Below are 14,198 nucleotides of genomic sequence, written 5' to 3' on the forward strand. Positions count from 1 at the left end.
TGCGTAACACACAAATAGACACAGTCTCGTGAAAACAAAGTGATTGTGATCTAAGCTTTTATTGGCTTTCCTGAGTGTATGCAAGCTATGTTTAATGGAGGGAGGGAGGCGCTTCAGAGAGCAGTTTGCAAACTGCCCTCTGAAGCACCTCTCACTCTACTTGAAACAGCTCATCTGGGCTGCCCTGCCCCTCACTGCTTGCTTGCTTGCTTGCCTGCCTGCCTGCCGGTCTGTTGTCATGTAGGAATTGCCGTGGCCACCTGTTGGTAGCCATGTGAACTGCAGCATGACAACCGTCTTATAGTTTTATCTATAGTATGATACCTACAGATCAGGATAGCCTTTCGTGGAAAGTGCCATAAAACTTTCTGTTGTGTTTGTTGGAATAGACCTGACATGGCTTCCCCGCTGGAGACGTAGTATTTATGGCAAGCTGGCACAAGCATGCCTGTCTCTTGATGGTTGAGACATTGAGTGTGACTTGCATGTGTGAGCAATCCATCTCATATTAAAACACCACACAGTCTTTTATCCAGGCCTTTGGTTGGGTGGTTGAGTGTCTTTCTGTCCCCTATTTGTTGTTTTGCCTTTGGTTGTTTTTGTGGTTTTATTTTATGATTTTCCTGGAAACAGCTGAATATATTTTTGTTTGTTGGTAAGCTTTTCCTGCTGGGTTAAAAGGCCTGTGCCTTTTCTGTATTGTGTGAAAACCTATCATTTGTTGCTGGTTTTTGTACTGTAAATTGTCTTGAGACCAATGAAGAAGGCAGTTATTAAATAAATAAATGATACTATAAGCTGTGGTTTTATTTATTGGTCGTTTGCTTTTGTTTTTACATCCTTGTGACCCACCATGGTGAAGGTAAAGGGTAAAAGGGCAGTCTGTAAGTAGAAATATTTTCCCCTCACCCTACCTTACCTCAAATGACATGCTTTTCCATTGTGTCCTTTCACCCATCCTTGAGAATTCCACCCACTGTATGCATTTGTTAACGGGTCCATAGGTTTCAGAGGTGTGGGAAGTCATTATACAAGCGCTAAAATGCCCTCATTCACAAGACTCACAAAACCACAACACTGCTTTTTCTGGCAGTCCTCTGTCTTCCCTTGAGGGCTCCCTACTTGGTCCACAAGTCATCATGAAACATATATTGAAATGGATGTTTAAATCTCTTTGAAAGTTTCAAATAAAGCTATGCCGTTTTGATTAGAGGGAGATAAAACGGAAAGCTAGAAAGAAAAGGACTTTGCTCGCTGTCCTCAGGAGGAGTTCACTGGAAGCACACTTAATCAGGCAGAACCACTGAGCTAATCATAAACAAAAAAGTTTTTTTTTTAGTGTATAATCAGGTAGAAAATATACATTTTAAGCAGTGCAGCCAAGGTTTACGCCCATATGCCAGCAGTCGAAAAACAAACTGTGGGTTGATTTTTTAAATTTCCAACTTAGAAATCTTTTTGTTCTCCAGTGCAAGATGTGTGCATGTTTCTGTTATTTCAGCTTGACTCATTTTGAAGCCACGGGGCAGGTCAGAACAGCCCCATCAGCATGTCATGGGAAATGGCAAATTGCTGCACTCCATTTGGAGTAAATGTTACTGAAGATGAAAACCGCACTTCAGGTGCCGTTTTAAAATCTTTCAGACCACTCTGGACTGTGTTGCCTCAAGAGGTGGTAGAGCACCACAATGCTTGAAATGTTGAGAGAGGATAGCCTCTCTCAGATGCTGGCAACACTAAGAGGAAGTCAGTACCGCTTGAATGAAGTATTGACTTGCCCATGAAGATAAACCAGGTAGAGCTCTCACCTGGTCTGAGATGCCAGCTGGTTTAAGATGTTGTCTAGGGAGAAAAGCAAGGACAAACCTAGACAGCATCTTAAAAAGCAGAGACATCACCTTGCCAACAAAGGTCCGTATAGTTAAAGCTATGCTTTTCCCAGTAGTGATGTATGGAAGCGAGAGCTGGACCATAAAGAAGGCTGATCGCCGAAGAATTGATGCTTTTGAATTCTGGTGCTGGAGGAGACTCTTGAGAGTCCCATGGACTGCACGAAGATCAAACCTCTCCATTCTGAAGGAAATCAGCCCTGAGTGCTCACTGGAAGGACAGATCCTGAAGCTGAGGCTCCAATACTTTGGCCACCTCATGAGAAGAGAAGACTCCCTGGAAAAGACCCTGATGTTGGGAAAGATGGAGGGCACAAGGAGAAGGGGACGACAGAGGATGAGATGGTTGGATGGTGTTCTCGAAGCTACCAGCATGAGTTTGACCAAACTGCAGGAGGCAGTGGAAGACGGGAGGGCCTGGCGTGCTCTGGTCCATGGGGTCACGAAGAGTCGGGCACGACTAAACGACTAAACAACAACAACAATGGTATACCTTGAGACCGATTTGTCTCACCCATGGGCGACTTGTGCCAGTTTCTGGAAACCACAGGAGGCGAGCGTGCTCTTGTGCTTGAATCCTGTTTGCAGGCTTTCCACTGGCATCTGGTTGAGAATAGGATGCTGAAAATAGATGGGCCATTGGACTTCTCCTGCAGGGCTCTCCTTAAGTCATTATGGGGCAATGCTAGCTTCTCAGCAGCAGTGTTGCTGCCACTTACCAGGAAGAAGTGAAGAGGCAGTGGGGAGAGCCAATAGAGCGTTCCACATAACACCGGTCTTGAAAGACCTACAGTGGCTCCCAGTACGTTTCCGAGGACAATTCAGAGTGTTGGTGTTGACCTTGAAAGCCCTAAATGGCCTCGGTCCAGTATACCTGAAGGAGCAGCTCCACCCCCATCGTTCTGCCCAGACACTGAGGTCCAGCTCCGAGGGCCTTCTGGTGGTTCCCTCGCTGCAAGAAGCCAAGTTACAGGGAACCAGACAGAGGGCCTTCTCGGTAGTGGCACCTTCCCTGTGGAACGCCCTCCCACCAGGTGTCAAAGAGGAAAACAACTACCAGATTTCCTGTTTAGGGAAGCTTTTAATGTTCAATAGATTATTGGATTTTAATATTATGTTGGAAGCCACCCAGAGTGGCTGGGGAAACCCAGCCAGATGGGTAGGGTATAAATAATAAATGTTGTATTATTATTATTATTATTATTATTATTATTATTATTATTATTATTATTCCTGCTGACGTACCCACACCACACCTGCCTCAGTAAGTGGCCGTGAGACTGCTGCCACGAAGCCAGTGTATCTGCTCTGGCAGTCATGATGCGAAAAGTGATCTGGAGTTCCAAGTCAACGCATTAGATTACAGCAGTCCTTGACCTGTGGGTTCCCAGATGTTGTTGGACTACAACTCCCATCATCCCTGAGCTCTGGCCTTGCTAGCTAGGGGTGATGGGAGTTGTAGTCCATCAACCTCTGGGGACCCACAGGCTGAGAAAGCCTGCATTAGAAGTACGTCAAACTCAATACGATTTAGCAAACACGTGGGGAACCTTTCTCCATCCAGATGTGACTGAACTGAGATTCCCATCATCGCTGGCCATTGCTGGAGCTAAAGTTTGGCAGTGTTTTGCTTTTACAAACCGACGCTCTCTGTTTCTTTCCCCCCAGTGTCCGCCGAAAACTTTTTGTACACCTCTTTGGGAGGAGACACATCCATCGAAGGAGTGGATGATGCAGACGACTTTGAGAAAACCAGACATGCCTTCACTCTGCTTGGTAAGGGATTGTTTAAAAGATAACTTGGATGGTTTCCCAGTGGAACATTTGGATTGATATGGCTGTCCTTTGCAGAAGGCGCTGCATAACCCCTCAGGAGCTTTAGTGTGATCTCATGACCCTTGAAGGCATTTGGGTGTGGGTGTGTACGTGCATGGAACCGCAACACACCCAAACACACACACTTAGTCAGCTTTACCTTGCTTGTCTACCTATTTAATTTGAATAATGCTTTGCAGACATATAGCTATTCGTGCTTTCATCGACATGGAAATTGATGTTGCCATGCTAGTCAATGAATTGGTTAAATTAGTAGATGATTCACTCCAAAGATTTTTAATCAGACCGCAAGTTTGTTAATTCATTTTAATAAAAGCGTTTGCAAAATCTATGGCTGAGAAGAGGTATTCGCACCACCACCCTAGTTTCCTGCAAGGGAGGGAATGCTTCTAAGATGGTGTTTCCTGGAATATGTGCAGGTATTGGTTAAAAATATTATATATGCTTTTGCTTCAAAAAATTATTTACTCATACGCATATTTGTGCCGATTAATCAATATATTCAAATCCGTTTTGGTTTGTGCTGAATCCAAGTGTCTGTCCATCTAGCCCAGGCATAGGCAAACTCTGCCCTCCAGATGTTTTGAGACTACAGTTCCCATCATCCCTGACCACTGGTCCAGTTAGCTAGGGATGATGGGAGTTGTAGTCCCGAAATAGCTGGAGGGCCAAGTTTGCATATGCCTAATCTAGCCCAATAGTGGTTGCCTATGAGTGTTTCGCAAACTTGGGTCCCCAGCTGTTGTTGAACTACAGTTCCCAACATCCCTGACCACTGGTGCTGCTAGTGAGGGATGATGGGAGTTGCTGTCCAACAGCAATTTTGCACCTGTTATTCCAAATTTTGCACCATTGAATTGGTTTCTGTCCCCTGTATAGATTATGCAAACTGGGCAGGATATCATAATTTCTCTTATTGTGTATAAGTCTTGTTTTGCTTTGCATAGTGGGTGGTGCTATATTACCCCCCCCCCCAGCTACCAAAAAATTAATTCAGGCCCTTCTCTGACTTGAGATTCGAACAGGCATTGCCCACACATTCATGCATATGCTAGGAACCAGAAGAGCTGGAAATAGGAATGTTGTTACTGCCGTTATTTTAAGGCTGAGGTTCTTAGGGCAGGAACAGGAATCACACCCTATAGATCTCCTGCAGCCACGTGAAAGCAGTTCTCCAGGCACATTCCCTCTGTGAAAACTGGATATTGGTTGTTTCTTTCAGGAGTGAAGGATTCCCATCAGTTGGCCATTTTTAAGATACTCGCCGCTATCCTGCACTTAGGAAATGTGGACCTTCAACCAGAACGTGATGGAGAATCCTCCAGTATATCAGTAAGTTCTCTGCGTTATTGCTGTTGCTTTTGTTATAAATAATAGTAATAGTAATAGTAATAGTAATAGTAATAATGGTAACAATTAATTAATTAATTGCCTGTCCTTCACCCTGAGGTCCCAGGACATGTCACGACAATTAGAACACAATACAGTTATACCTCGAGTTGAATGTGCTTCGGGTTGAGCGCGTTCGAGTTGCACTCCGCGGCAACCCAGAAGTAACTTCGGGAGCGCGTTACTTCCGGGTTTCGCCACTCGCACATGCGCAGATGCTCAAAATGACATCGCGCGCATGCGCGGAAGCGGCGAAACGCAACCCGTGCACATGCAGACGCTCCGTTGCATCTGCGTTCCATTTGGGATGCGAACGGGGCTCCGGACCGGATCCCGTTCGCATCCCGAGGTACCACTGTATTAAAAACAGTTTAAAACAATCTCAGGAATACGGTAAACATGGAAGAGGCCATTTGTGCCATTTGTTTTGTCCCCAAATTCTTGATAAAATACCGTATTTTTTGCTCTATAAAACTCACTTTTTCCCTCCTAAAAAGTAAGGGGAAATGTGTGTGCGTCTTATGGAGCGAATGCAGGCTGCGCAGCTATCCCCGAAGCCAGAACAGTGAGAGGGATTGCTGCTTTCACTGCGCAGCGATCCCTCTTGCTGTTCTGGCTTCTGAGATTCAGAATATTTTTTTTCTTGTTTTCCTCCTCCAAAAACTAGGTGCGTCTTGTGGTCTGGCCGTCTTATAGAGCGAAAAATACGGTAGTTTAGGGCTCTTTCGGTATTGTGCTACAGCTCTCTCACTTGCCTAAGCTTGTGGGATAGCTCAGTCGGTAGAGCATGTGACTCTTAATCCCGGGGTCATGGGTTCAGGCCCCCCCACTGCTGGGCAAAATATTCCTGCATTGCAGGGGGTTGGACTAGATGACCCTCGGGCTCCCTTCCAGCTCTGCAGTGCTGGGATTCTGTAAGTCTGGGGAGCAGCTAATTTTAGCTGTGCAGTTAGAGAATTGAAGACAACAACAACAACAACAATAACAATAATAATAATTTATACCCCGCCCTCCCCAGCCAAGACTGGGCTCAGGGCAGTTAACACCAGTTATAAAACAATTGATTAAGATACAACTTAAAAGCAAGATTAAAATACAACGTTAAAATGCAGCCTCGTTTCAATAGAAACTCAAATCAAAAACTTTTTGGGGATGAAAGCATCAAATCTTCACCAAGGCCAACTATTCAGACTGGTTCTACGTGGGCCAGAAAAAAGCCAGGGAAGTCCCCAAGTAGGAGTCCCATCACAGAAGGAGAAAGGAAAAAGGAAAGAAGGAAACATGTAGGTTAAGCATGGAGAAAGTATTCTGAGTGTGCTGGTCCTTAGAGCAGCATCCGTACCTCCCAAATCAAAATGCCTGAACAAAACACAAGCTCGTGAGTAACACATCTAAAAAAAGGAATCTGCTCTAAAGGTGTACTAGCAGTTCCCCTTTCGTCTCTTACGTGCTTCTTATTCAAGCAGTACGAATACAATAATATAAACGCGATAGTAGCGCTCTGTGAAATCTGTGGCCATTGTGATGTCCTGTTTCAGGGAAGTTTTCTGCTTTAATTAAAATATTAAAATGTGCTTTTGCAGTGTCGCTGTTACCCAAGAGATGGGCTGTTTTAATTTCAGGGCTTTGATCAATTGGGTACATAAACAAATCTTCTCTTGTAGCGTTGTCTTCCCTTAATATCATTGGTGTTATTTAATTAAAATGTAAGTGCAGCTCTGTGACGCTAGATCCGTCTGTTAACTCATTTAATTAGTGATGAGGCAACTTGGTGTAACAGAATGTGATTGTGTAGAGAAGAGATTGGCTTTGTGTGGCCCTCCACTCACAACGCTGCTTACAGGGGAGCAACAGTCCCCATGGGCTGTTTGTCTCTGTCCTGGCTTGTGTATGGCAGTCAATTGCCAAGGAGCACATGGCAAAAACTTGAGTGGTGCCTCAGTTCACAGTCAGGTTCGGAGGTATTGCCTTGAGGCATGTGGCACAGAACCACATTCCTGACCCTTCAGCCCTTGCTCAGTTCAAGACATGGTCCCTGTTTTAAAATTGCTGGCTGCCCAATTTTTTTACTAACATGCAGTTTCTCAGGGTTAAATAAGTGTGAGGCTCAAATTGACCTTGATCCTAGTTGTAGGTGTATGCCATTGTAAAGCAGGGGGTGTTTGAAGCTATGTTTGCTCTGGAAATAAGCAATGGAAAGTACCGTATTTTTCGCTCTATAGGACGCACCCAACCATAGGACGCACCTTGTTTTAGAGGAGGAGAACAAGAAAATAAAATTCTCCCCCTATCTGCTCAGCGCCCCTTCAGCAAAGTGGCAGGAGAAACGGAGCCCCTTCCATTTCTCCTCCCGCTTCGCTGAAGGGGCGCTTCACAGCTCTCCCTCTCTGCTGAAGCCAGGAGAGTCTTGCTCTCCCGGCTTCAGCAAAAGGAACCCGAAGCCTCCGGAACGCACCGACCCCTCTCGCTCTCCAGCCTTCAGTGAAAGCAACGCGAAGCCTCCAGAGCGTGGAGGAAGCACTCCCTCTGCGCTTCGGAGGCTTTGTGTTGCTATCGCTGAAGCCGAGGAGCCTGCATTCGCTCCATAGGATGCACACACATTTCCCCTTAATTTTTGGAGGGGAAAAAGTGCGTCCTATAGAGCGAAAAATACGGTAACTCTCCTCCTGCTGCTTTTTCTCCTCATTTTCCAAAATAGAAGTATGTGGCAAGTTTTCCAAAGGAAGTGGTGATGGAATAGGCATGAAAAGCAAACACTGTTGAAAGGAGGGCACCATAGTAAACGTTCTTCGTTTCTGTTATCTAACTGGCCGCAGGGTGTGGAGAGGTCCTGTTCTTAAATACAGTGGACGCTCGGGTTTCGAATGTGATCTGTGCGGGATGTGTGTTCGCAACCCGCAGCGGCGCATCTGCGCCCTCGCGGGTTGCGATTTGGCGCTTCTGCGCATGTGCAAAGCATGATTTAGCACTTCTGCACATGTGCGACCGCCGAAACCCGGAAGTAACCCATTCTGGTACTTCCGGGTTTCGGCAGTCCGTAACCCAAAAAAATGCAACCTGAAGCAGCTGTAACCCGAGGTATGACTGTTAGATACTTTGCTAATCTACCCAGAGGTTCTCTAGTAGATCCCAGCCCACCTGTGGCCCACCACTGGTCTACATAGAATCATAGAGCTGTTGAGTTGGATGGGATCCCAAGTGTCATCTAGCTGAACCCCCGCAAGGCAAGAATCTCAACACATGGTTCCCCATCCAATTGGAAGCCATACCGGACCCTGCTTAGCTTTGCAAATGTGCTAGCAGCTTTATTACTGCACCAATAGGAGGTGGGAAATCATGGGTAAAATAGCAGCATATGGCAAATCCGAGACTGGTTAAAATAGCAGTGAGGTTGTTAAGAGCCTTGATGACCTTATGAGCTGAATTTGGACATTGCTTCATTTAGAATAAATGAAACTGGGAAAGCAATTCTGTAAACAAGCTTCATCGCTCAAAGCGAGCTTCAGCTCTCAGAGCGGAAGCCTCCATCCCTCGCTTCCTTTCCCCCGTTAACCAGAGGGGTGGGTGGGCTCTTGTCATCTGGTCCGTGTCCCCCATCGCATGCTTTGCTGAATTGGATGTCTTTCTTTATATCCTAGAAACAGGATGAACACCTGCATAATTTTTGCAGATTGCTGGGAGTAGAGCACAGCCAAATGGAGCACTGGCTCTGCCATCGGAAGCTGGTCACCACTTCGGAGACCTATATCAAGAACATGTCTGTCCAGCAGGTTGTGAACGCCAGGAATGCGCTGGCCAAGCACATTTATGCCCAGCTGTTCAACTGGATTGTGCAGCACATCAACAAGGCCCTGCACACCACGGTCAAGCAGCATTCGTTTATCGGGGTGCTGGACATTTACGGGTAGGCAGAAAGCTTGTTTTCATTTGCCAGGACAAGGTTTCCGCTGGACGCTTGAGATGGTTTGCATTGCAATTTGCAAAATGGTTAGATCCGTGTGTGCTGATGGGGTGGCCGTTTGCTTATCCATGCAGGAAAACATAACAGTAATACTTGGCAGAATTTATATAGCACTTTTAAGGAGGGATACTCAAATGCAAAGGGAGGTGGGTGGTGCTGTGGGTTAAACCACAGAGCCTAGGGCTTGCTGATCAGAAGGGGTGAGCTCCCGTTGCTCAGTCCCAGCTCCTGCCAACTTAGTAGTTTGAAAGCACATCAAAGTGCAAGTAGATAAATAGGTTCCACTCCAGTGGGAAGGTAAACGGCGTTTCCATGCGCTGCTTTGGTTCACCAGAAGTGGCTTAGTCATTCTGGCCACATGACCCGGAAGCTGTATGCTGGCTCCCTTGGCCAATAAAGTGAGATGAGCGCCGCAACCCCAGAGTCAGCCACAACTGGACCTAATGGTCAGGGGTCCCTTTACCTTTACCTTACAACAGTCCTGTGAGGTAGTACAGCCCTCTGTTTCCAACAGTGTTAGTCATGTCTTGATTATGTCTTGATTAATGGAGGTTCCAATTGTATCCTTAAAAAAAACAACTAAGCTAGCGTTCAGCACCACATACTGTGGCAGTGAGTTCCGTAAGTTAATCATGCTGTGAATAAGTGCTTCCTTTTGTCTGACTTGCGTCTGTTGTCAATCATACTTGTTTGGGTGACCCCAAGTCCTGGTTTTATGAGAGCAGAAAGAAAATATTTCTCTGTCCACATCATTCATAATTATATTCACCTTGTCTCCATGGACCATCTCCCATCATCACTATTTCCCTAAAACAAAAAACAACCCAACTTCTTTATCCTTTTGTCACAGAAGAGATGTTCCAATTCCTTGATCAATGGGACAAAAGAGGTGTGAAAATTGAAGGATTTTTTTTTTAAGTAACCTAATAAATCCGTACAAGTTCTCTTGATTTCCCCCTGCCAAGGATGGAGGTTTGACAAGCCAAAAGCTATTAGCGACACAGGAAAAAGGAGAGAGGCATAAGACCAATGCAAAAAGGGGGGGGGGGAGCTTGCCAGTCAGAGACATCTGAGCTGAGAACAGGAATCTGAATTGAAGGCTAATACCCATGAAAGATTAAGTTAGGCAAGGGGGTGTCTATTAGTGTGAAATTCATTTTCTTCACCCACCATCTGGTGCTTATGCCTATTTGTCAGCGAAGGGGTTTGGGAATCACTGCCCTAAAAAAAGAAAAACTGGGCTAAGTGGCATCATTTAATTGATCAAAGAGGCACTTCGGTGCAATGAGCTTTGCCAGCAAACGTCAGGAATATGATCTCTTCAGCAAAAGAGCTTTATCTGCTAGGGATGCTGGTGAGAATTAGCTGCTGTCGTCTCTCGTTGTTGCACCTCTTCTCTAATGATACGTCCGCATAGACACAAATCGCAGAAACGAAGCGGTGGAGCCCAGTTGCGTCCCGCTGGCCTCTCCAGAATAACCTAGTTGGCCACTGTGAGAACAGGAAAGCTGGACTAGATGGGTCTTTGGCTCTTCTTATAATAATAATCTATTTATCATACACCACCCATCCGACTGGGTTGCCCCAACCAGCTTCCAACAACAACATAAAAATATAAAAATAATAAATTTTTATTTATATCCCACTCTCCCCAGCCAAAGCCTGGCTCAGAGCAGCTAACAACAGTAAAAATAGCACAGTTTACATGAAATCACAGTCAGTTAATTGAAATACATTTTAAAATCAATTCAGAATCAAATTAATGGCAACTATTGGGCTAGAGTGCTATGAGGATTACCAAAGGAGGGGGTCAGACTGCACCTTGGCCAAAGGCCTGGTGGAACAGCTCTGTCTTGCAGGCCCTGCGGAAAGATGTCAAGTCCTGCAGGGCCCTAGTCTCTTGTGACGGAGCGTTCCACCAGATCGGGGCCACGGCCAAAAAAGCCCGGGTTCTGGTTGAGGCCAGCCTAACCTCCCTGTGGCCCGGGAACTCCAAGATGTTCTTGTTTGAAGACCATAAGGTCCTCCATGGGACATACCAGGTGGAGTACAGGATCAGGTTTAAGGTGCTGTGTAGGGCTTTAAAGGTTAAAACCAGCACCTTAAACCTGATCCTGTACTCCACCGGGAGCCAGTGCAGCTGGTATAGCACCGGGTGAATGTGATCCCGTGGCGAGGACCCCGTAAGGAGTCTCGCTGCGGCATTCTGCACCCGCTGGAGTTTCTGGGTCAGTCTCAAGGGCAGCCCCATGTAGAGTAAGTTACAATAATCAAGCCTGGATGTGACCGCCGCATGGATCACAGTGGCTAGGTCAGGGCAAGAGAGGCAATACAGCAGCGAACATTAAAAGCTTACGTTCTTATGGGAGAAGGAAAGGGACAGTAATCTGAGCACAATGGGCCATGGTGAAAATTTATCACGGGCTGCACCGTTGTCATTAGTATGCATGCTTTATTTGCATGCCTTTCATCAAATTAACACAAACAGCATGCAGCCATGGCCTGGTACATGCAGTGAATTTTTACCCACCTCAATTTGTTATATACTGAAATGTATCTTGGGGATATGGCAAGGGATCATATATCATCATGTCCAAAGCTAAGGTTCCAAATGGAAATGCTTGTGGAATTCTCCTGGCGAGAGAGTTTTAATTCATGTTCAGCCATATTTGACACATTTTAGTCGGGCCTAGAACTGCCTCCCAACAGCTAAAAATCTGGAGTCACTTAATCAAAGATCGTGAGAAAGCTTGACAAATTGTAAAATATAATGGAAGGTGATTTTCACTTGAAGCCTCTATTATTATTATTATTTAAGTGTAGGATATCCCTGGATTGTGCATTTCAGACTTTCTCTGTGGTTTTCATAGCTTTAGAACTTGTTCAGTCTGCCCTGCAGAAGGTTCCTGAGGGCATCATGCAACTTGAGAAGATACAGGTTGCCCACACATAGTTCTGATAAGATAACCATGTGCCCAGGAAGTCAAGTAGCCTGGTGAGTTAAGCAGAAGTCTTGAACTAAATTACTTGAGTTTTCCATGGCCGTTTTTCTAGCTTTGAAACCAGAAGTTATAACCCTCGAGCCCCAGGCAAGTAAATTATTAATGTTCTTAATGCTTCTAATGGGCTTGGAAGACAAAAGTTAAGCGTATCTTCTGCATAGAGAAACATACACTGCGGACAGTTGGATCTTTTCCAATCTTTGTGGGCAAGCTGATCCTTTGGTTATGGCTTTCCAGCAAAACCGCCAGTGTCTTATTAAGCTTACTAGGTGTTTCCAGGATTCAAAAATGCCCAACACTCCAGAAAGCTAAAACATTTTGGCAAATTGTACGTGTTTTTAAGATTTTGTTTTCATCTTCAATTTGAAATCTCTGTGGCTTTACATTTTTCATGATAAGCAATGCTTCCTTCATACTTAGTCCAGTACTCATCCTGCCGAATGTTTTGGTTCCTTGGGGAGTGTATAATTGCAGCTTCTGATTTTTCAGAAATAGAAAGAAAAGAATTCTCTTTTGCAGAAGGTTGGTGTGCTGTAGCTGTTAGTGTCGTGGAGATCAGGGTTCAAATCCCCACTCAGTCTTCGAACTCCTTGGCTGACTTTTCTCAGTCAATCTTTTCTCAGCCTAGCCCTAGTAGCTGTGAGAATGAAATTGGATAAACTCCAGTGTACATGGTTTTGTTTTTATCTGGAAGAAGACGACCTATAACTATGACTGGGTGCATTATTAATTTTTTAAAAATTTGGCATGTCTGTGCTTTGGGTTTCTGTTGAGAAAGAAGTGCCAGATAACAAAGAAGAAGAAAAGGGGAATTAGTAACTTAGGCTTTATCATACCATCTCTCTAGCTTACTTTTAAAAACTCCACAATGTTTCCAGCCTTAGGGTGTTTTCATACATTGTGTTAACTCTTGAGCCTGTCTCTGGTGTTTTGTGTGTCATGTATGAATTCATAAGGGCATAAGAGCCAAAGTCCCATGTCATTCAGCATTCTGTTCACAGAGTGGCCAGTCAGATGTCCCCAGTTAACTATTGTGTGAATGGTGGTGTTGTTGTTGTGAATAGTGGGCCCAATCTGGAAGGGGACCCTGGTGTTGGAGAGAGATGGGGCAGGAAGTTTGCACAAGCGAGTTCGTTTTATTCACACGTTTTTGTACAATGCCCTGCTCAGTAACGGCAATCCTGCAAGATGGATCGCTGTTACTATCTCCGTATTGCAAATGGGGAAACTGAGGCTGGGAGGTGGTGGGTTGTGTGAGGTGAGGCTTGGACAGGCGACTTCCCATGTTTACAGTTCACACTCGGAAAGAAAAAGTAAAACTCTGTTTTTCACTTAGTTTGTTACTCTGCATATTTGGCAGCCCAGGCTATCCTCATCGGATTTGGGCTGATGTGTCATTGCAGGAAATGTTGTTTTTGTCCTCCCTGTCAGCGGAATGTGGTGATGGCCACCAATTTAGTTGGCTTTAAAGTGGGATTAGACAAATTCACCAGGGATAAGGCTATCAGTATCTACCGGTACTAGTCTTGATGATTAGACTTCCAGGATCAGAGGCAGAATGACCGTGAATACTAATTGCTGTGGAGAAGCAGTGGGAGAGAGCCGCTGCCTCCATTTCATTCATTCATTTATTTTGTGGACCGCCCTTCAACTGAAGACCACAAGGCAGTTCATAATATTGAAATTACAAAATGTGAACACAAAATACATACTAAAGCAAAAGCAAACGCAAACCAATAACCCCTCTCCCACAACACATTTTAAAGGCCGTATAATATTCTGTCAGCCAAAGGCCTGGTTATAGAGAAACATTTTTGCCTCCTTGGGGAGGGCATTCCACAAATGGGGAGCCACCACATAAAAGGCCCATTCTCATGTTGCCACCCTTCGGACTTCTAATGAAGGAGGCACACGAAGAAGGGACTCAGAGGGTGATGTCAGGATCTGGGTCAGTTCATATAGGGAGAGGTAGTCCTTGAGGTACTGTGTTCCTGAGCCATTTAAGGCTTTATAGGTCAAAATCAGCACTTTGAATTGGGCCCAGAAACTGTCAGGCCAGGATGGCATTACAGTGGTGCCCCGCAAGACGAATGCCTCGCAAGATGAAAAACTCGCTAGACG

General features: G+C 45.2%; 1 protein-coding gene across 6 annotated transcripts in view; it reads left to right on the plus strand.

The window, feature by feature from the left end:
• Positions 1-14,198, plus strand: part of MYO5B (myosin VB) — a 287,447-nt gene that overhangs the window by 163,363 nt on the left and 109,886 nt on the right. For all 6 annotated transcript variants that reach the window (XM_077936491.1, XM_077936490.1, XM_077936493.1 and 3 more), the window contains exons 8-10: positions 3,558-3,665; positions 4,948-5,057; positions 8,753-9,018. In XM_077936491.1, the coding sequence (XP_077792617.1) occupies positions 3,558-3,665; positions 4,948-5,057; positions 8,753-9,018 (484 nt within the window). The remainder of the gene's footprint in view (positions 1-3,557; positions 3,666-4,947; positions 5,058-8,752; positions 9,019-14,198) is intronic.

Source organism: Podarcis muralis, chromosome 11, assembly GCF_964188315.1.
Source record: "Podarcis muralis chromosome 11, rPodMur119.hap1.1, whole genome shotgun sequence".
NCBI lineage: Eukaryota > Metazoa > Chordata > Lepidosauria > Squamata > Lacertidae > Podarcis > Podarcis muralis.